This window comes from Meles meles, chromosome X, assembly GCF_922984935.1.
Source record: "Meles meles chromosome X, mMelMel3.1 paternal haplotype, whole genome shotgun sequence".
Lineage (NCBI taxonomy): Eukaryota > Metazoa > Chordata > Mammalia > Carnivora > Mustelidae > Meles > Meles meles.
In genome coordinates this window covers 84,407,710-84,429,018 of record NC_060087.1, presented here as the reverse complement: position 1 = coordinate 84,429,018, position 21,309 = coordinate 84,407,710, and the positions used below count along the sequence as shown (strand labels likewise).

At 43.9% G+C, this 21,309-nt stretch overlaps 1 protein-coding gene across 1 annotated transcript; it reads left to right on the top strand.

Annotated features, from left to right (window-relative positions):
- The first annotated feature begins 3,578 nt into the window (after nt 1-3,578).
- Nucleotides 3,579-14,062, top strand: LOC123935273 (nuclear RNA export factor 2-like). Its single transcript, XM_045995949.1, has 21 exons — nt 3,579-3,591; nt 4,785-4,968; nt 5,202-5,355; nt 5,660-5,743; nt 5,858-5,962; nt 6,079-6,159; nt 6,280-6,349; nt 6,496-6,584; nt 6,705-6,812; nt 6,990-7,099; nt 8,502-8,538; nt 8,955-9,023; nt 9,110-9,165; nt 9,305-9,412; nt 9,530-9,588; nt 9,697-9,812; nt 9,905-9,947; nt 10,518-10,590; nt 11,136-11,318; nt 13,803-13,863; nt 14,002-14,062. The coding sequence occupies exons 1-21, from the start codon at nt 3,579-3,581 to the stop codon at nt 14,044-14,046; spliced, it is 1,848 nt and encodes a 615-aa protein (XP_045851905.1). The 3' UTR covers nt 14,047-14,062.
- The last annotated feature ends 7,247 nt before the right edge of the window (nt 14,063-21,309 follow it).

The following is a 21,309-nucleotide window of genomic DNA, read 5'->3' as shown; positions in this document are numbered from 1 at the left end:
AAAAAAAAAGGTGAGTCACCATGAGGTCAAAGTTACTTGCCCTGGACCACAGACATTAGCCCCAGGATTCAAAACCTGGTTGATCTGACCTCAAATCCAATGCCCTTAACCAATAACGTGTGACTCCGTGTTAGGGATGAAATGAGTACTGGGACTCAAAGTCCAATGGCCAATGATGGATGTGGTATCTGGGACCAGCATGACCTGAACTCCAGCCCTCTGTCCAAGAGACCCATTGTTGCACACTGTTCCCTTGTACCATCTCTCCTTTCTCAGACTGTGTGGGAACTGTTTGCCTGGCGTTCAACGTGAAGACAAAGTAACAGAGAAAGCCAAGATATGTGTGGAAAGAAAGTGGGGTGTGTATCCCCAGGATTCATCCAGTTCCTCAGAGGCTTTTTCCACTTGTGTTTCATTCTCTTCCCAATGATCACCCTCACCTTTCTGGCCCAGACGTCCATCCCTTGGCCTTTTTACTCCGTATGTCACGTACCTATGCCCCCTTCTTTCCCATCCTTGATTTGAGGGACAACAATTTCTACCCCTCTTCTGTCAATATCAGTCACTCCCAGATCCCATTGTCTTTCTGTGTCAAAGAGCCTGTAAAGAAGAATGAAATCATGCCATCTGCAACGGCATGGATGGAGCTAGAGAGTATAATGCTAAGCAAAGTAAGTCAGTCAGAGAAGACTAATACCATATGATTTCACTTATATGTGGAATTTAGGTAACAAAAGAAATAAGGAGAGGTAAAAAATGAGAGGGAGAGACACAGAGAGAGTGAAACGAGAGAGAGGAGAGAGAGAGAGAGAAAGAGACCCTTAACTATAGAGAAAAACCTGATGGTTACCAGAAGGGAGGTGGGTAGGTGGGGGAATGGGTGAATTAGGTGATGGGGATTAAGGAGTGCACTTGTCGTGATGAGCACTGGGTGATGTATGGAAGTGTTGAATCACTATATTGTATACCTGAAACTAATATAAAACTGCATGTTAACTATACTGGAATTAAAACTAAAACTTTCAGAAAAGCACAAACTTCCAGTCTTAAGAGAAATAAGTATTAGGGGTGTGATGTACAACGTGATGACCATAGTTAATACTGCTTTATGGTATATTTGAAAGGTGTTAAGAGAGTAAATCCTAAGAGTTCTCATCACAAGGAAAAATCTTTTACGTCTTTTTCACTTAGTTCACTTTTTTTAAAAAAGATTTTATTTATTTGTTTATTTATTTGACAGAGAGAGAGAGAGAGAGAGAGAGAAACAGCAAGAGAAGGAACACAAGCAAGAGGAATGGGAGGGGGAGAAGGAGGCTTCCTGCGGAGCAGGGAGACCTATGTGGGGCTCGATCCCAGGACCCTGGGATCATGACCTGAGCCGAACAAAGGCAGGAGCTTAATGACTGAGCCTTCTGGGTGCCCCCATTTACTTTACTTTTTGCATCTATATGAGATGATGGATGTTAAGTAATTGTGGTAATTATTTATGTAAGTAGGAATCATTATGCTGTGATCCTTAAACATACACAGTGCGAGATGTCAATTATACCTCAACAGAGATGGGGTTAAAAAGGGGGAGAAAGAGCCTGTAATCCACAGCCATATAATTATAGGTATATATTTTGGCAGAAAATATTTTGTATGATAAATTTTAAAAGTGAAATGTCTGGGTCAAAGCATAAGTATGACTTCTGAATGGTTAAACATACTCTAGGAAATTAGACTCTCCTACACTGTTAGTGGAGAAGTATATTGGTGTACATATACTTAGGAAATTGTCTCTAATAATTTAAAATATTTATGTGCTTCTTCTGGGAAGCTCTAGAGCACAGACACAAATCTTGGGACTGCCCTAAATCCCAAGCCATGCTCCACTGGGTAATTTGGCCTCCACCATTAGCAATACCTTGTATGGATAATTCTAATACTTTAAATTTGAAAATCAATCCAAATATTAAAATTCTAAGATGTAAAAAAAAAATAAAATAAAGGGCATATTAAAAACAAGAAGCAAAAATTGGGTATCTATAGTATATGTTACATGAAAAGAAAATGTACATTAGTGTCCTGTTTTGTGTGGCAATGCACCTTCCGGCATGATTTGAAATACATGTATCTGTAATCTAATTGTGCAAATGTAAAACATAAACTATTAGCACATGCCCATGCACACACACACACACACACACACACACACACACATGCACACACTCTTGCTTTGCTCTGAGACAAGTATGATACTGGCTGTCACAAAGCTGAGCACCCACAGACATGTGTGTAGGCACAGAACATTCTTCTTACACATACCAGGCACCCAGGAAGCTATATCTGCTAGATTTAAGGAAAGCCTCTCCTTACTTCTGTGACCAGTTTGCAAAAGCCTCTCTTCCTCTGGTCAGAAAAGCAGTAGTTTTAGCATTAATCAGGAGGGGGGGTAATTCACTCTAACTGTACACTAGTGAAAAATACTATTTTTGCAAAGGACAAATTCAACACATGGTAATTTTACAAGCAGTTTGTGAAACAGTTCTGTATCCCCCCCCTTTTTTTTCACTGGAATAAATAGATGTGGGTAGAAACAATCTGAGGGTTTTGAAGGGGCGGGGGGTGGGAGGTTGGGGGGAGCCAGGTGGTGGGTATTAATGAGGGCACGTATTGCATGGAGCACTGGGTGTGATGCAAAAACAGTGAATTCTGTTATGCTGAAAAGAAATTAAAAAAAAAAAAAAGAAATGGTTGAGATGTATGGATTCCCAAAAGTGGCTTTGTTGATCCCAAATCTACAACATTCACTTAATGAATACCAATTAGGCCCCAGTATATGCCAGACACTGCCACCTCAGAGTGACTCCTAGTCGGAAAATGCTATGATCCAAACAGATCTCTTCCGCTAGTTCAAGACCGATATCTCCACTTGGTCCAAGGTACCTGGACCCACCCAAGCAAGAGTGGCTAACACCTGCTCACAAAATATCATCCCTTGTCTGCTCACAGAAGTCTGTCCTCGAGACCTGAAAGTCCACCATTAAAGGAGAACCAGCACACTAGCTGGAGGAACACTTAGGATGTGGAGGCAGACCAATAGGTGAGGACACAATTTCTGTTCCACCACTGTCTTGGCTGAGGAATCCTGGGAAATGTACCTAACCCCTGTGAGCCCAATAGTCATGATCTGAAAAGGGACTGTGGATACAATCATTTTTGGACTTCTGTGAGGAGGTCAAAAAACTCTAGTGAGTCTGCCCAACACTGAGCAAATGTTGGCTACTGCTGGGCAAGTGTTGGTTTACTTCTCACCCTGTTCTTTCCCTACCATAGCAGGGATGCCACTGCCATGTACTCAACGGCATAGCAGTGATGTAGGCAGAATTCCAAACCGACACAGGAAGTAAGTACCATGAGAACACACATGATGTCATAAAGGATACTCACGACCGTTTCTTCGCGGGAGGATCAGTTAATACTGTGGTAGAGACGGAGGGGGATCCCAGGCAGCCTGGGGAAGAGGCACCAGCTGACTTCCGATGCTCCTGCCTTTGATTTTGTCAGAACGACGGTGAGACCGGGATCGTGCTGAGATGCAACCCTTCAGTAAGTGGACATACATGCACACGCACGTGTGTGTGCGTGGTCTCTCTGGCTTTTTAATCACATGCCCACTCTCCTGTGAGACTCCCAAAACAAGGCTACGCTTGAGATTGCTCCTGTCTGATTCACCTTGATGAGGGAGGCCTCTGGCCCTGTTTAGGCACCCAACTTACCTGGTCAGTCTGAGGACTGCTGTAGCTGTTAGTTGGCTCACTTTTAACACTTTCCCCTTGACAACGTTATTTCTGAAGTAATGCCAGTGCTCAAAGATGACTCTGACGCCCCCATACGCCATATGCTGACCACGAGCCATTATTCCCTCCTTTCAATGTATGAGTTTTTCCTTTAATATTCATCAAGCTAGATCACCTCCTGGACCATCAAACAAATTTCAACAAATTTTAAAAGAATTGAAATCATACAGAACACGCTCTCCGACCATAATGGACCCATGTTAGAAATCAATAATAGAACGAGGAAGGGAGAATCCCTACACACTTGGAAATGGTGGTTGACGTATTATTCCAGTTTGTCATTCAGATCCTTGTTATAGAGGAGCTGAGGTTAGGAAGAGTTGTCCCCTCAGCTGAAAGGCGTTTCAGGCTGGGCAAAAAGAAAACTCACTCTGGATATTTCAAACTGAGTATTGCTGACAACAAGGCTGGAGGGAGGGGGACAGCTTAGGAGGCTGTTACATCAGTCCCACCTGACATTAAAAGTTGAAGTACACCAGCAAAGGAAGTACAGCTTTCTGAGTGTTAGTGGGATAAGTTTGGTGGCTGACTGAATTTGGGAAGCATGAGAGAGATTGCCACCCTGGTATCGGTGTGGTTTTTAGATAGGCTTGAGAGACGGTACAATTCAGATGTCTTCCTAGTGTATGGCTGGTTTCCAGTCTAACCCATGGATGCACACATCTCTGTTTTTTATAAATCCTGCTTCACTCTTTAAAAGGTTCAATACAGTTTCCTCCTCCTCCTCCTCCTCCCCCAAGATCCTCCCCGATAGTGCCATCTGTCAAATAAGGCTCTCCTATCTGGACAAGCAGAGGAGTTTCCTTTCTGGGGCTTGGGGGATTGGACCCTTAGGGCAGGTTAACACTTTGCTTGCACTACCATGGTGTTAGCCTAAGATGGGTACATGGTAAGTGGACCACTGATGTGTCTTCAAACTTGTATTTTTGTTCCCCTTTTGAGAATACAATGATGGTGATAGCTCACCTCAAGGAAGAAAGAAAGTTTGGAGTTCTCTCCGAGGTAATTTTGGCAGGAGGAACCCTCGTTATGAACATGGTGGATATGAGCCTCAGCCTTCACACCTCCAGGAGGATGATGGAAGCGTGCTGATGAGAGATGCCCGAGAGGACCCCCAAATAAGACAGTAAGTGGTAGGGCAGACTGGCTTGCATGTAGCAGCCCCTGGGACTATGCGACTCTTTCACTCTCCCTGGTCTTCTTTTTCTTCTCTCACTGGAAGACTGAAGAAGGCCAGAAGTAGAATAATGGTTAAGCAATCCTAATTGTAGTCCTGGTGACAGAGAGGTGAGGGTGTATAGAAGAAGACTTTCTTAGCATTTATGGCCCTACCTCTGTCTTTCCACTTCCCCTCCACAGCACTCCCTATAGCACCCAGCGTGACAAGAGGAGAGTGAAAGGGCAAAATGAAGGCCATGTCCATATTACTCTGTGGAGAGATAGAAAAACTCCGAGGAGAGAAATGGGGGAGAACACACAAGAAAGAAACCCAGGGAGCTGGTTCAAGATCACCGTGAGTGTCCTGGCAAGGTCTACATTAGGTAGACTATCCTGGAACCTTATAAAAAAGGAAGAGCACATTAAACAACCTTACATCAATTATTTGGAGGAGAGCTTTCCAATGGAGATTTCTCTTCTCCATCAGAGGGTCTAAGAAATCCATATTTGGCACGAAAATAAGAAATAATGCCAGTGGTCCCTTCTTTCAAAGTCCTATGCAGCTCAATAGAAGGTCAGATAAGAACGCTGTTGGGTCTGTTTCCAGCTTTAATTCTATGTTGTCTCTCCTCACTCCCATCCCTTCTTCTCACCTTTAGATTCCCTATGGGCGAAAGTATGACAAGACGTGGCTAATGAATTCAATCCAGAGCCATTGCAGTGTCCCCTTCACTCCAGTGGATGTAAGAGAGGATGGTGAAGCCAGATGAGTGGGCAAAGGGAAGTCTGGGTGGGGGAAGCCAACTGAGCCAGAAGACTCTGTCCTCCAAAATTATTGTTGCTTCCCCCTCCTACAGTTTCACTACTTGAAAAACCAGGCTCGGTTCTTTGTCCAGGGTGTTGGCACTGCCTCTGCACTGAAGGGTGTCAGCTACAAGATTTATGATGAGGAGAACCGAAAGGTATGTGTTGAGGGCATTACCTCTCCCTAGTCCTGGGGAAGGAAGACAGGGCAGGGGCTGGTCATCTTCTCTGGAAAGAAAGTTCTTGGTGTTTACCCCACCTCTCCTTCCTGCAGATATCTATCTTTGTCAATCCCTCCTCTGTACCCTACTCTGTGAGGTATAAGTTAGAGCCAGAAGAAATGGAGCTGCTAAAGGTAATGCAGACTCAAGGCCCATTGTGTGCCCACACCCAGACCCACCTCTTCTTCCTCCAGCCCCTGATTTCCCTATCCCCACCAGAGCCTCCCAGTTGCTCTCTGTGTCTCTCTCTGCAGATGACCATGAACAAACGCTATGACATCTCCCAGCAAGCTCTTGACCTCCAGAGTCTCCGCTTTGACCCAGGTACACTTGACAGCAGTAATTCTAGGGTAGGTGAGGGCACGGGGATCTTCCTGGGAGGGAGACTGAGGGATGGCAATGTGGGGAGGGTTTGGGCTGGTCCTGGACCTCTCTCAGCCTTCTGATTGCCTCCTCTCGGCTTCCTGAAGACTTGGTGGGCCATGATATAGATATAATCCTGAACCGAAGAAACTGCATGGCTGCCACCCTGCAGATCATAGAAGAAAATTACCCCGAGGTAAGACCTTAGTCCCAGTGCTGTTATTAATGGTAGGGGGTGGGACACATGGGGTGGAGGACAGTGTTGTCTCTGAGGCCCTAGATCGTAACTGTCACTCTAACTCTTCTTCACCAACAGCTGTTGTCCTTGAACTTGAGCAACAACAAACTGTATGGGCTGGATGGCCTGTCTGACATCATAGAGATGGTCCCCACAGTCAAGATCCTGAACCTCTCCAAAAATGAGGTGAGAAGAGGGAGCCTGATAAAATTTGGGGTTGACAATGGGTGGTAGTGCTCATCAGAGTGGTGGCAGGAGGCAGGAGAAGGTGCCTCTGTGGAAAGGAGGGGGCTGGGGGTGCCGAGGCCCATGTGTGTCCCTTTCCCTGGGACTCCTTTCCTGTTTCTTCCCTGTACTTCTCAGCTGAACGTGGTGTGGGAGTTAAACAAGATGAAAGGGCTAGAGCTTGAAGAGCTTTGGTTAGAAGGGAACCCCTTGTGTGACACCTTTCCAGACCAGCCCACCTACATAAGGTCAGTGTGAATCCCTGTCACCCTTCCTGGGGACCTTTGGGCCTGGGAGCCTGAACTGTCCCTGAGAATGCATGTATGCAGGAAGCTGAAGCCCTGGTCCTCAGGAATGACTGTAGGCCCCACCTTCTCCTCTCTCCGTGTCCCTCACCTGTAAGGAGTTTCCTTCCTCTGACCTGCTCGCCTGTTCTTCTGGTCTGGGGTCTCTTTCCACCTCTCTGCATTCAGTGTTCTTTAGCATGCCCTTCAAGAGTGTGCTCCAGGAAGCAGGGCTCCTCCTCTTCCCCAAGACCAGGAGTGACCAGCCTTGAGCCAGATGCTGGTGCCCTTGGACTGAGAAAGGTCCTCCAGCCTGGGGCCTCATGCTGAGACAGGCTTTCCTACTCCCTGCTAAGATGGGACTTCCCTCCCTTGTTCTGAGAGGGGACCTCTTCTCAGAAGCACTTGGCTCCTCCCTTCCCTACACACATCACATCATCACAATTGGCCCTTCAGAAAAGCCCTGGGTAGCCCAGCATAGGTACATTTCCTCAGGCCAGGAACCAAAAGAGACAGGCACAGGTGCACAGGGGCCATCAGGAGGGAAGGTGGTGATCAGAAGAGGGGGCCACAGACCCTCAGCTCCATGCTGATCTGGGGCTTGACCCTCTACAACCTCCAGGGAAGGTCTCCTGTCCCCGTGGCTGCCTCATTTCCCATGCCTGGCTCAGACTGAGCTCACACAGGTGACAAAGTTTCAGCCAGCATGCAATGGGCCCCCAGCCCAACCAATACCTGCAGGTTTTCCATTCCTACCTTGGGTGCCAGGGCCAGCCAAGGCAGATGTAGGAAAGGACTGCAGCCAGGGAGCCATTCTCCCCTTCTTCTCTCTTCCTCCTGATTCCCACCACTGTGGTAGAGCCTCTTTCCCTTCCCTTTGTTTTGCATTCTCTTCCTCCTTTGTCTCTGGTTCCCCCATGTCTCTCCCACCTATCCCTTCCTACTTTTACTCCCTCTTCTGTCTTCATCCCCCTCCCTCTCCCTCCCTGTCTCCTGGGCCTTGCCTCACTCACCTCCCTGCCCCAATATTCTGGACCATCCCTTGGTGGGGGGCAGGTATCATGGTCCTGCAGAATGCTAGACCCCTAGTGATGCAGCAGAGCACTAGGCTCCCCCTCCATTCCCTCTTCTCTCTAGAGTCTTCAGTGGGGATTTGGAGGAAGGAAGGGAAGCAGGGAGGGGAAGGCAGCCCTGGAGCCTGGGCTCCACATGTTGCTTCTTGTGGCACTGAAGAAGGGAGTCAGGGCAGTCTAGTTGGAAGCTACCCAGTGGAAAGGAGGGGTGGGGCAAGGGAGAGAAAGGGTAGGAGGGAGGCTTGGCAACCCTGACCTATCAGTCACTTCTTTCTATTTTGAATTTTGGACAGTGCCATCAAGGATTATTTTCCTAAGTTGTTACGCCTGGTAAGTGACTACACTCATCATTGTCTCTTACTAACATTGATCACCACCACACCTGCTCTCAAGCTCTTTGGGTGTTCTCTAGATTATAATGTTTGTGTCAGACCCTTTTCCATTTTAGGGTACCAGGACTCCTGAAAATGACATGCATATGCTCTCTGGAAAAATGTGTGCGTGCACTCACACACACACACACACACACACACACACACACACACACCAGAAAAAAGTTGCATGTAATAATAAATACTTTCCAGACGTCACGTTGAAGACACACACTGCAATCTTGTCCATGTAATTTCCAGTGCGCTTTCATACCTAACCTCTGACCCTCACCCTCTCTTGGGCTCACCTTTTCCCCTGATCATCCAGGGCCACCTCCCTGGTCTCTACTGCTGACTTCTTCTTCCCTTCTCCAGGATGGCCAGGAGTTATCACCACCAGTTATCACTGACACTGACACACCCTGCTTGTTAAAGCCCTGCACGGTGAGGGAAAATTGATCAAACAACATTTGGGCTATTACAAGGGAGGTTTTATCAGCCACATAGTCTCAAATGTCTTTTGATTCCAGGAAAGCTACAAAGGATCTGATGCACTGAAGAGTCTAGTCCTGCAATTCCTGCAGCAGTAAGTACTCCTGGGAATCTGGAGAAGGGAATGACTAGGATGGGTGAGGCCACCCAAGCTCAGAACTGCTGACTGGGTCTGGAAATCTCATTTGGGGTCCAGACCACAGAGACAGACTGTCCTCGTTACTCTCCCACAGGTACTATTTGATCTACGATTCTGGAGACCGTCGGGGTCTCCTCAATGCCTACCATGATGAGGCCTGCTTCTCCCTGGCCATTCCCTTCAACCCTGAGGACTCAGCCCGGTGAGTAGCAAAGCTCAGACTCTGTTCCTGGGCCCTGTGGCTCCCCAGCAGACACAGGGCAGCTCCTAGAATCACCCACACTGGCCAGACCACCACCTTCTGTTCTTTCTCTGCTAGAAGCAGCTTGTGCGAGTACTTCAAGGAAAGCAGGAATATGAAGAAGCCCAAGGAGCCCTGTGCGTGTGTGATGGGAAAGACTGGGCATGGAAAGGGGATGTTCAGGGGTAATTATAAGTCCCAGTGTGTGGCGACCCCCAATCTTTGCACTTCTCCTCCCCCCTTAGCCCTGTGTGTTCAGCCACTGAAACATACAAAATGTGACATCGTGGGCTCCCTCTGTGTGCTGCCCAAAACACAGCACGATCTCAGCTCCTTCTTGGTGGACATGTGGTTCCAGACGGTAAGCACCTTCTCCCTCCCCAGGGCAGCCCCAGAAAGCCATGGGTGGGTAGGAAGTATAGGTGACTTAGCACCTGGGCTCTTCCCTTTCAGGAGAAGATGCTCTGCTTCTCTGTTAACGGGGTGTTCAAGGAGGGTGAGTGTGCACAGAGCCCCACCCCAAATGCCCCACTGCTCCCTCCCCGCTGGCTGGGCTCCCTCTCAGAACTGTCCCAGCTTCCCTGATCCCTCTCCTTCTCTTCCTACTCCTGCTGTGTTCTCCTGCCTCCACTCTGTCCCCAAACCGTCCTGGTCCATACTGGCTCTATGCCCGTCTGCCCCACACAGCTTGGGCATTAGGGACACAGTCTGTGGAGTTTCATGTCATCCCAGATCCTTATTCTGAGAGCTACTTGGGGTCGTTACCTAACCTCTAAGTTTCTTCGTTTGCAAAATGGGGCTAATAATAACCACCTCTCAGATAACTGTGAAAAAGGAATCAAATGAACTTGTGGAGTGGTTGTTACAGCACCTGCCACCTAGTAGAGGCCCTGTCACTGGGAGTAGACTGTCCCTACTGTTGCCATCCCCATTCCAGACACCCTGACTCCCAGTGAACAATTGTCCCCTTCAGCATGAGTATCGAGTCAGACTCTGACTGAGGAACACCGTGTGGGCATGTGACGTATGTGTGACTCTAAGAGGGTATTGTTGTTTGTTGTTGAAGTGGAGGGAAAGTCTCAGGGTTCTGTTCGCGCTTTCACCCGGACTTTCATCGCCATCCCTGCTGGCAATTCCAGGTGAGTGCTACGTTGTAGGTGGGAATGCTCATCCCAGCCTGGGCTCAAGGGTGTGGGGGTGTGGTGGTGAAGACATCTTGGTTTTCTCACTATTGTGGAAAGCCAACAGGTAGATCCAAGGAGCAGTCTGGCCTGGTGGTTAAGAGTATGGGCTCTGGAGTTAGAGCACTGGGTTCTCTTCTTGACCCAAGCACTCACTGGGTGTGTGTGATCTTGGTTGAGTCACATGACCTCTCTGTGATGCATTGTCTTCCTTGGAAAATGGGGATTAGCCTGCCCATTCCCTTGGGCTATTGTAAGGGATAAATGTGGGTATAAAATCAACCCTGGGTTGCAGGTTAAGTACACATCTAGTGAGTTTGGTAGATAGTCCCTGCAAAGGCGGGCTCTGTGGAGGGGTGGAAGCACCAGGGGAACAAGGACTCTGGGGTGGGGGGAAGGCACAGAAGGGGTATGGAAGGAATCTGGTTGGTGAGGGGCAGTGGGAGCAGGATCATTGTTGGGGATGATTCGCCCACTTGTCTGAGGGCCCATTTTCCCTTCAGTCTGTGCATCGTGAATGATGAGCTATTTGTGAGAGATGCCACCCCCAGTGAGACTCGGAATGCGTTCTCCAACCAAGAGCCTACACTGACCACCAGCTCCATGCCCACCCTCTCCCAGGAGCAGCAGGAAATGGTGTATGCTTTCTCCACTCAGTCTGGGATGAAACTCGAGTGGTCTCAGAAGTGAGTGGTGGTTGTGCATGGGAAGAAGGATGAGTTGGGACAGTGGCTTGGGTGGGGGAGTGTGAATCAAAGACACTTGCAGGAAATTTGGAAAAGTAACATTTTGGATAGTTTGCTTCCAAAAAAGAAAAAGAAAGAAAGAAGAAAGAAAGTGGGCCCATGGAGAAGGTATCATACTATTATATATGTGAAGGATTTAAAAAATAGTATAATGCTCAATGACATTGTCTTATATATAGAAAATCTGAAAGAGTCCACCAAAAAGCTAATAGAGCTAATAAAGGCAGCGAGGTTAGGGATAAAAGGCCACTATACAAAACTCATTTGCATTTCTATGTGCTTGCAATGAGCAGTCCAAAAATGAAATTAAGAAAACAAGTGATGCCATTTACAATAGCATCAAAGTAGTAAAATATTTGGAAACAAATGTAACAAAAGCACAAATCTTATACTCTGAAATCCATAAAACGTTGTTGAAAAAAATTAAATAAATAGGAAGACACCCCATTTCTATGGGTTAGAATATTGCTAAATGGCTTAATATTGTTAAGATGGTAGTAATACCTAGAGCAATCTACAGATTCAATGCAATCCCTGTCAAAATCCTTCTCTGCAAATATTGACAGGGTTATCCTAAACTTCATACGTAAGTGCACCAAAGCAATCTCGAGAGAAAAGAACAAAGTTAGAGGACCCACACTTCCTAATTTCAAAACTTGCTAAAAAGGTACAGTAATCAGGACTATGTGGTGCTGGCATATGGGCAGTGCATGAATCAAGGAGTAGAATTGAGAGTCCACAAATAAACCCTCACTTTTACGGTCAACTGATTGTCAGTGAGAGTGCTGAAAAAAATCTGTTGTAAAAAAAATAGTCTTTTCAACAAATGGTGCTGGGACAACTGGATAGCCACATGCAAGACAATGAATTTTGACCCCAGATTCACATCATGTACACACATAGACTTTAAATGGGTCAAAGATCTAAAGTTTAAGAGCTAAAACTATAAAAATCTAAGAAGAAAACATAGGTGTCAGTCTTCATTAATTAGGCAAATGTTTCTTATATATGATACCAAGAGCAAAAGCAACCAAAAATTTTAAAAAACAGATAAATTGGGCTTTACCAAAATTAAAAGCTGTTAAGCTGTTGTGCACCAATGGACACTATCAAAAGAGTAAAAATCCTGCCAAAGGAACGGGAGAAAATATTTGCAAATCACATGTCTGACAAGAATATGTGAAGAACCCTTGCAGCTCAACAGCAAAAGGACAAACAACCCAATTTTAAAAAGTGGGAAAGGGGTCTGAATAGACATTTCTCCAAAGAAGATATACAACAGGCCAACGAGCACGTGAAAAACTTCTCAGCACCATTAGTCATTAAGGAAGTGCAGATTAAAACCACAATGAATCACTACTTCACACCCACTGGGATGGCTTTAATCAATAAAACGAATGATAACAAGTGCTGGTGCAGATGTGAAGCAATTGGAGTTCTTATGTATTATTGATGAGAATATAAAATGGAGCAGTGGTTGGGAAAAACATTTTGGCAGTTCCTAAAAATGTTAAATATGGAGTTACCCTATGAACCAGTAATTCCATGCCCAAGTATCTAATGAAAACATCTGTTCACTCTAAAACTTGTACAGGAAGGTTCATAGCAGCATTATTCATAATAGCCAAAAAGTGGAAACAACCCAAATGTCCTTTAGCTGATGAATGGATAAACAAATCTGGTATGTTCACATGGTAGAATATTATTCAGTCATTAAAAAAGAATACGGTACTGATATATGCCCTGCCATGGATGAACCTTGGAAACACGCTAAGTGAAAGAAGCCAACCTCAAAAGGTCACGTATTATATGATTCCATTTATATGAAGTGTCCAGCACAGGCAAATCCCCAGGGACCAAAAACAGATTAGTGGTTTCCAGGGTCTGGGGAAAGGGAAGGAATAGGGAGTCATCTCTAACGTTTAAGGAGGAGGCTTTTTGTTTCGGGGTTTTTTTTTGTTTGTTTGTTTGTTTCATTTTTTTTTTTTTAGGCGATAAAATTATTTGGGAATTAGATCACGGTGATGGTTGTGCAGCCTTGTGGCTATACTAAGAAAACACTGAATTGTACGCTTTAAAATGGTATGTGCATACAAAAATAATAAAATGGTATGCGCATTATACCTCAATAAAAATGACTGGAAACTTGTACTTTTAAATTTCCCATTTATTTTCTTGAACATCTTTTTTTATCAGTACATATTAAGTTCCTTTGTTCTTTCAGAAAGGTCTGTTTTTCTGTTTTGAATTCTAGGGGGCATGAACGCCAGTGATAGACATTTTCACTAAGTCTTTCTTCATCATTGCACATAGTGTTCATTCCGGTACATGCATCCCAGCAAAGAGCTGGCACAGATTTAGCCTCCCACGGTCAGCATGTCTGTACTGCAATACTAACGGAGATCACCTGTTCTTCCACTCCAGGTGCCTTCAGGACAACGAGTGGAACTATACCAGAGCTGGTCAGGTCTTCACTATGCTCAAGGTGAGGTCTGGGAATCATGAAGCGGGCTACCGATGGGCATTTCTGGGCCTTCAGGAAGGCCAAGAAAATGGAGGCTGGGTGGCCTGGGAATGAAACTCCGGATCTGGCTCTTCTGATGTCCCAACTCCTTCCCTCCAGAATGAGGGCAAGATCCCAGAGGAGGCTTTCAAGCAAACCACCTAAAAGAAGCCTTAGATGTCCACGTCATCACTGTTTCTCTTCTCTCCAGCCTAAGGCTATACCCGTGACTGGGGATGGAGGCCTGGCTAACCAAGAAATCAAAATTACCTTGCAGGCCAGGTAACATAAGCACCTGAAGGATCAGTTGTTCCATGTACTTTCCTGACACATGATCGCTGTTTATTTTCATAATAAAGAGTTATGTTGCACGTTGTATGTTGTGTGTCCTGGATCGCTCTTCTCCTGCCCCAACCGTGAGCCAGTGAGCCCAGGACTGAAAGGCCCTGTCCTCTTCCCGACATTGTTCACCGTGGCAGTCCCCAGCAGGTACACAGGCTTGACTCCACAGGTAGTATGTCAGTAAATTCTGGTGAGAAGGTACACACACTACTTGCAGGGATTGGCCTTTGGAAACAGTGTGACTCAGATGCTCTACCTGGAGGCCTGCAGAAGCCGGCATGTGGCCTGGAACAATAGGGGCTTTGCAAGGGCTGCCTACCTGCTAGGGAGGGCAGTGGAAGGAAGGAAGATGAGGACTCACACGTATTTACTTCTTATTCCTAATCACTTGGATGCATTCAAAGGCATACCATCAACAACTTTATGACTTGCACACCGGTGAATGGGAAATGGGCCTTTTCACACCTCTCACCATGCTTGCATTTGTCTTCTCATCTCTCCACTATACTGCCCCCTCCCCTTGTCTGAAAGTGCACTGTGGGAGAGTTCTTACTTTAGCTCCTGAGAGTGAGGGAGAGTCAGCCTGTTTGCCCAGTGCATTTGTTAGAGCGGTGACAAGGGTGCTCCGTGTCTGTGTGCTTGAGGGGGATCAGACATTTAGTTTCACATCCAGACAAACAACAGTAGCATGGAACCTGACATTATGGTTGGCTCTGTGGGTAATTTCTCAATGATCAGCAATTGGCAGTTCAGTATCACAGGTAGGAGTTGAAAAGTCACTCATGCATTTTATTTTCCACACTTCTGTAACAGTTGGACTTTAGACCACAAGCAGTCATAATTCTTGAAATTAAAGTAATAGCAGTACCAAGTTTCACATTACCATTCTATAAATGATGGCATAGGTGAGGTATCAGCAGTGTACAAATTATGCCCTATTGGCAGGTCTCACGTAAGTCATTTCCTACCACTTGCCACTTTTCAACTCTGTATGTACATTTACAGAAGGAATATAGAGGTGTGTGAATTTAATTAGATATATGAACTAAGGGAATAATTGCATTACATAAGGAATAATTCCATGCTATTCCATGCAGTACCTCAGGGGTCAAAGAAATATCTCCACCTCCTTACCCAGAGAACAGAGCCTGCATTGTGAGGAATAGAGGCAGTCTCACATGTTAACAAGCAATTGCTGTGTCTGGCTCAAATTAAGCTCTCTGAGCTGTCTGAGTTCCCTCATGGGCAAGGACTACAGAACCCATTACATGGCACCTTTACTGCTTTTCTCTACATGATTAGGTTTCCACATCCTTTGCCTCCTTCTCTAGCTAGCTCAGATGCCATGGTCTTCCAGTCACTCATTATTCAGCCAATTCTCCCAATTCCATTGGTCCCATGGTACAAAGGCATCAAGTTTATGGACACCTCCAATGAGATGCCCTTCTCACAAAGGCTACTACTGGGGATGGATGGTGGACCCCTTCCCACATACCCTCAGGCCAGGAACCACTGTGGGGAAGGAACCCCAGAAACAGCTGCAGGAACTCTAGGAGGAGAGGAGTGACCTTGATGATGACTCTATCTCCAACTAAATTCTGTGCCTTTACTAAAAATCCCTCTGACTCTAGTGTGTCACTCTGCTCCCAACACTTTGTCCCAGAGCTTTCTCTGAACTGATACCCTTGTCCCTAATATTCCTTCTCAGATACTCTACCCCTAGCTCTAGTTTATAACTGCTGCTTATCTTTCTTTTTTTGACATATTAATTTATTTTTTTTCAGTGTTCCAAGATTCGTTGTTTATGCACCACACCTAGTGCTCCATGGAATACGTGTCCTCCTTAATACCCCCCACCAGGCTCACCCATCCTCTCACCCCCTCCCCTCCAAAACCCTCAGTTTGTTTCTCAGAGTCCACAGTCTCTCATGATTCATCTCCCCCTCCGACTTACCCCAATTTACTTTTCCGTTCCTTCTCCTAATGTCCTCCATGTTATTCCTTATGCTCCACAAGTAAGTAAAACCATATGATAATTGACTTTCTTTGCTTGACTTATTTCTCTCAGCATAATATTCTCCAGTCCCATCCATGCTGATACAAAAGTTGGATATTCATCCTTTCTGATGGAGGCATAATATTCCATTGTATATATGGACCATATCTTCTTTATCCATTTGTCTGCTGAAGGGCATCTTTGCTCTTTCCACAGTTTGGCAACTCTGGCCATTGCTCTATGAACATTGGGGTACAGATGGTCCTTATTTTCACTACATCTGTATCTTTGGGGTAAATACCCAGTAGTGCAATTGCAGGGTCATAGTGTTGCTCTATTTTTAATTTTTTGAGGAATCTCCACACTGTTCTCCAAAGTGGCTGCACCAACTTGCATTCCCATCAACAGTGTAAGCAGGTTCTCCTTTCTCTACATCCTCTCCAACACCTGTTGTTTCCTGTGTTGTTAATTTTGACCATTCTAACTGGTGTAAGGTGAAATCTCGATGTGGTTTTTGATTTGAGTTTCCCTGATAGCTAATGATGATGAATATTTTTTCCATGTGTTTATTCTGCTTATCTTTCTATATATGGATTCTATTTACCCTATTTGCCTGATCATAAGTCTTTAATGGTACCATTTCTTTAATGACCAGAGAATTTCTCTTCAAGCACTGCTCCTTATCATTCTACCACCCTGTAACCATTGTGCTGGAGAAAATCAGCCATTGGATGTGAACGCATCACCCCTTCAAAGAGCATAACCAAGGGCGGAAGCCTTGGCCCTAGATCATACAAAGTTGAGCATTGTCTCACACCCCTGTTGAAATAAAATAAAGCAGAGAGAAATGGTGTCTGGTTGTTCTTAGCACCCTAACCTGCATCAAAGAAAGGTAGTAATGTAATGGTAGGATGGCATGATTTCTGGGTGTTAAGGAGGACAGTTGTCTGTGGCAGGGTCTGAAATTTTGCAGTTGTAACAGGATCCCAGTTGTGATGGTTAATTTTATGTGTCAACTTATGTAGACTGTGGTACCCAGATACTTGGTCAAACATTATTATGGATATTTCTGTATGGATTGTTTGGGATTAGATTAATATTTAAATCAATAGATTTAGAGCATAGCGGATTACTCTTCATTATGTGGTTGGGTCACATCCAATCAGTTGATGACCTGAATAGAGAAAAGACTGACCTCCCTGAAGGAAGAGAGAATTCTGCCAGCAAACCACCTTCAAAATTGAATTACACCTCATCCCTAGGTCTCCAACCTATCAGCCTATCCTGCAGATTTGGGGCTTGTCAGGTTCCACAATAGCAGGAGCTAACCCCTCGATTAAGAGGGGAAAAAAGAATGAACCATACAACAAACTACACAAACCAGAATAAATGGAAAAATTCTTGGAAACATACAACCTACTAAGATGGAATCAGGAAGAAATAAAAAAAATTCTGAACAGACCAATTACTTGTAAGAAGATTGGGTGACCATAAAAACAAAAACAAACAAACAAAAAACTTCCAATGAACAAAACTTCAGGACCATATGGCATCACTGGTGAATCTTACCAACATTTATAGAAAAATTCGTGTCAATCCTTCTCAAACTTTTCCAAAAAATTGAAGAGGAAAGAACACTGCCAAATTCATTTTATGAGGCCAGCATTACCTTTATATCAAAACTAGAAAAGGACACTATTAAAAAAAACTACAGGCCAATATCCTTAATCAATATAGATGCAAAAAATATCAATAAAATACTTGCAAACTAATTCCAGCAGCACACTGAAGGATAATTCACCAAGTGGGATTTATCCCTGGGATGCAAGGATGGTTCAATATATGCAAATCAGTAAGTGTGATACATCATATTAATAGAATGAAAGAAAAAAATGCATGATCATTCAATAGATGCAGAAAAAGCCTTTGACAAATTCCAACAACTGTTCATGATAAAAACTTCTTAACAGATTAGTTATAGAAGGAACATACCTCAACATAACAAAGGCCATATATGACAAGCCCACCAGTAACATCATTTTCAATGGTAAGGGGTTAAAAGCTTTTTCTTGAAGATGAGGAATAAGACAAAGTTGCCCACTTTGACATCTTCTACTCAATATAGTACCAGAAGTCCTTGCCAAAGAAATTAGATATTAAAAAGAAATAAATGATCAGAATTGAAAAGAAGAAGTGAAATTATCTCTATTTGAAGATGACATGATTTTATATGAGATAATCCTTAAGACTTTACCCAAAATTGTTAGTTCTAATCAGTGAACTCAGTAGTGGTGGGACACAAAATTAATACACAAAAATCAGTAGTATTTCTATTTGCCAACAGTGAATTATCTGCAAAAGACATAAAGAAAACAATCTCATTTACAACAAAAGAATAAATGAACTATTGAGACTTCATCAAGATAAAAACTTCCACACAGGGGCGCCTGGGTGGCTCAGTGGATTAAGCCGCTGCCTTTGGCTCAGGTCATGATCTCAGGGTCCTGGGATCGAGCCCCGCGTCGGGCTCTCTGCTCCGCAGGGAGCCTGCTTCCTCCTCTCTCTCTGCCTACTTGTGATCTCTCTCTCTGTCAAATAAATAAATACAAAATCTTTAAAAAAAAAAAAAAACTTCCACACAGTGAAGGAACCAATCAACAGAGCTAAAAGTCAGCCTATGGAATGTGAGAAGATATTTGCAAATTACATATCTGATAAGGGGTTATTATCCAAAGTCTGTAAACATATCAAACTCAACACCCAAAAAATAAATGACCCAGTTAAGAAATGGACAGAAGACATGAATAGACATTTTTCCAAAGATGACATCCAGATGGCAATCAGACACACTAAACGTTACTCAACATCATTATCAGGGAATTACAAATCAAAACCATGATAAGATACAACCTCACACCTGTCTGAATGGCTAAAATTAACAACACAGGAAACAACAGATGTTGGCAAAGATGTGCAGAAATGGGAAACTTCTTATACTGTTGATGGAAAAGCAAACTTGTGCAACCACTGCAGAAAACAGTATGGAGGTTCCTCAAAATGTTAAAAATAGAACCACCTTACAACCCAGCAACTGCACTACTAGGTTCAAAGGAGCACATGCACCCCAATGTTTATAGCAGCATTATTAACAATAGTCAAATTATGACAAGAGCCCAAGTGTCTATCAACTGATAAATGGATAAAGAAGAGGTGGAATAGGGGCGCCAAGGTGGCTCAGTTAGTTGAGTGTCCAACTCATGGTTTTGGCTCAGATCATGATCTCATGGCTCTTGAGATCAAGGCCCACGTGGGACTCTTTGCTCAGCAGAAAGTCTGCTTAAAGATTCTCTCCCTCTGCCCCACCTTCCACTCTCTCAAATACATAAATATTAAAAAAAAAGAAGAGGTGATACTATTATCCAACCATCAAAAAGAATGAAATCTTGCCATTTGCAACAATGTGGATGGAGCTACAGTGTATTTTTTTAAGTGAAAGAAGTCAGTCAGAGAAAGACAAATACCATAGGATTTCACTAACAAAACAGATGAACATAGAGGAAGGGGGGAAAAAGGGAGAGGGAAGCAAACCATAAGAGACTCTTAACTATAGAGAATGACTGTGGGATGATGGAGGGTAGGTGATCAAGAGTTGGACTAAATCAGTGATGGATATTAGGGAGGGCACTTGTGTTGAGCACTCAGTGTTACAAGTGAGTGAAGAATCACTAAATTCTACTTCTGAAACCAATATTACACTTTATGTACACTCATTAGAATTTAAATGAGGAGCACCTGGGTGGCTCAGTCGTTAAGTGTCTGCCTTTGGCTCAGGTCATGATCCCAATGTCCTGGGATCAAGCCCCGCATCGGGCTCCCTGCTCAGCAGGAAGGTTGCTTCTCCCGTTCCCACTCCCCTGGCTTCTGTTCTCTTTTGCTGTGTTTCTCTCTGTCAAAAAAATAAATAAAATCTTTTTAAAAAGTAATTTAAATAAAAATCTGAAACAAACAAAAAAGAAGCAATCTCACATACACTAGCACCGAAAACAATAAAATACTTAGGAATAAATTTAACCAAGGAGGTGAAAGGTCATTACACTGAAAACCACAAAACACTGATTTAGGAAATTGAAGAACACAAATAATTGGAAAGTATCCTGTTTCATAGATGGAAAAAATTAATATTGTTAAAATGTTCATACTACCCATAGCTATCTATTGATTCAATGCAACCTATCATTTTTTTACAGAAATGGAAAAAAACAATCCTCAAATTTATGTAGAAGCATAAAAGACACTGAATAACCAAAGCAATCCTGAGAAAGAAAAACAATCTGGGAGGCATCATATTTCTTGATTTCAAGCTATATCACAAAGCTAGAGTAATCAAAACTACATGGTACTGGCATAAAAACAGATACAAAGATCACTAGAAAAGAGAGGGGTGCCTGGGTGGTTCCGTGGGTTAAAGCCTCTGCCTTCAGCTCAGGTCATGATCTCAGGGTCCTGGGATTGAGCCCTGCATAGGGCTCTCTGCTCGGCAGGGAGCCTGCTCCCCCCACCCTCGGCTGCCTCTCTGCCTACTTGTGATCTCTAGTCAAATAAATAAACAAAAGAAAAGAAAAGAATTGAGAGCCCAGAAATAAAGCCAAGTATATACTGTCAACTAATATTTGACAAGCAAGCCAAGAACACTCAGTAGAGAATAGACTATCTCTTCAATAAATGGTGTTGGGAAAATTGGATGTTCACATGTAAAAGAATAAAACTAGACTTCTACGTTATACAATTTGTAAGAACTTAAACCATAAAACTCCTAGAAAAAAAAAAAAAGAAAACTCCTTGACATGAATCGCGGCCATGATCTCTTGGAGATGACACCTTAAGTGCAAGCAACAAAATAAAAAATAAGCAAGTAGAATCACATCAAACTAAAAATCTTCTGCACAGGGGAAAAAAAAACAAGATCAACAACAAAATAAAAAGTCAATCTATGGAATGGGAGAAATTTTTGCAAATCATATGTCATAAACCCCATATATCATATAAGGGATTACTATCCAAAATATATAAAGAACTCATACAACCCAATA

Coding starts and splice junctions, on each gene's coding strand:
- LOC123935273 (XM_045995949.1), top strand. Junction 5,744..5,857: donor TCCCCTTCACTCCAGTGGAT/GTAAGAGAGGAT, acceptor CCCCTCCTACAG/TTTCACTACTTGAAAAACCA. Junction 9,024..9,109: donor GCTTGTTAAAGCCCTGCACG/GTGAGGGAAAAT, acceptor TTTTGATTCCAG/GAAAGCTACAAAGGATCTGA.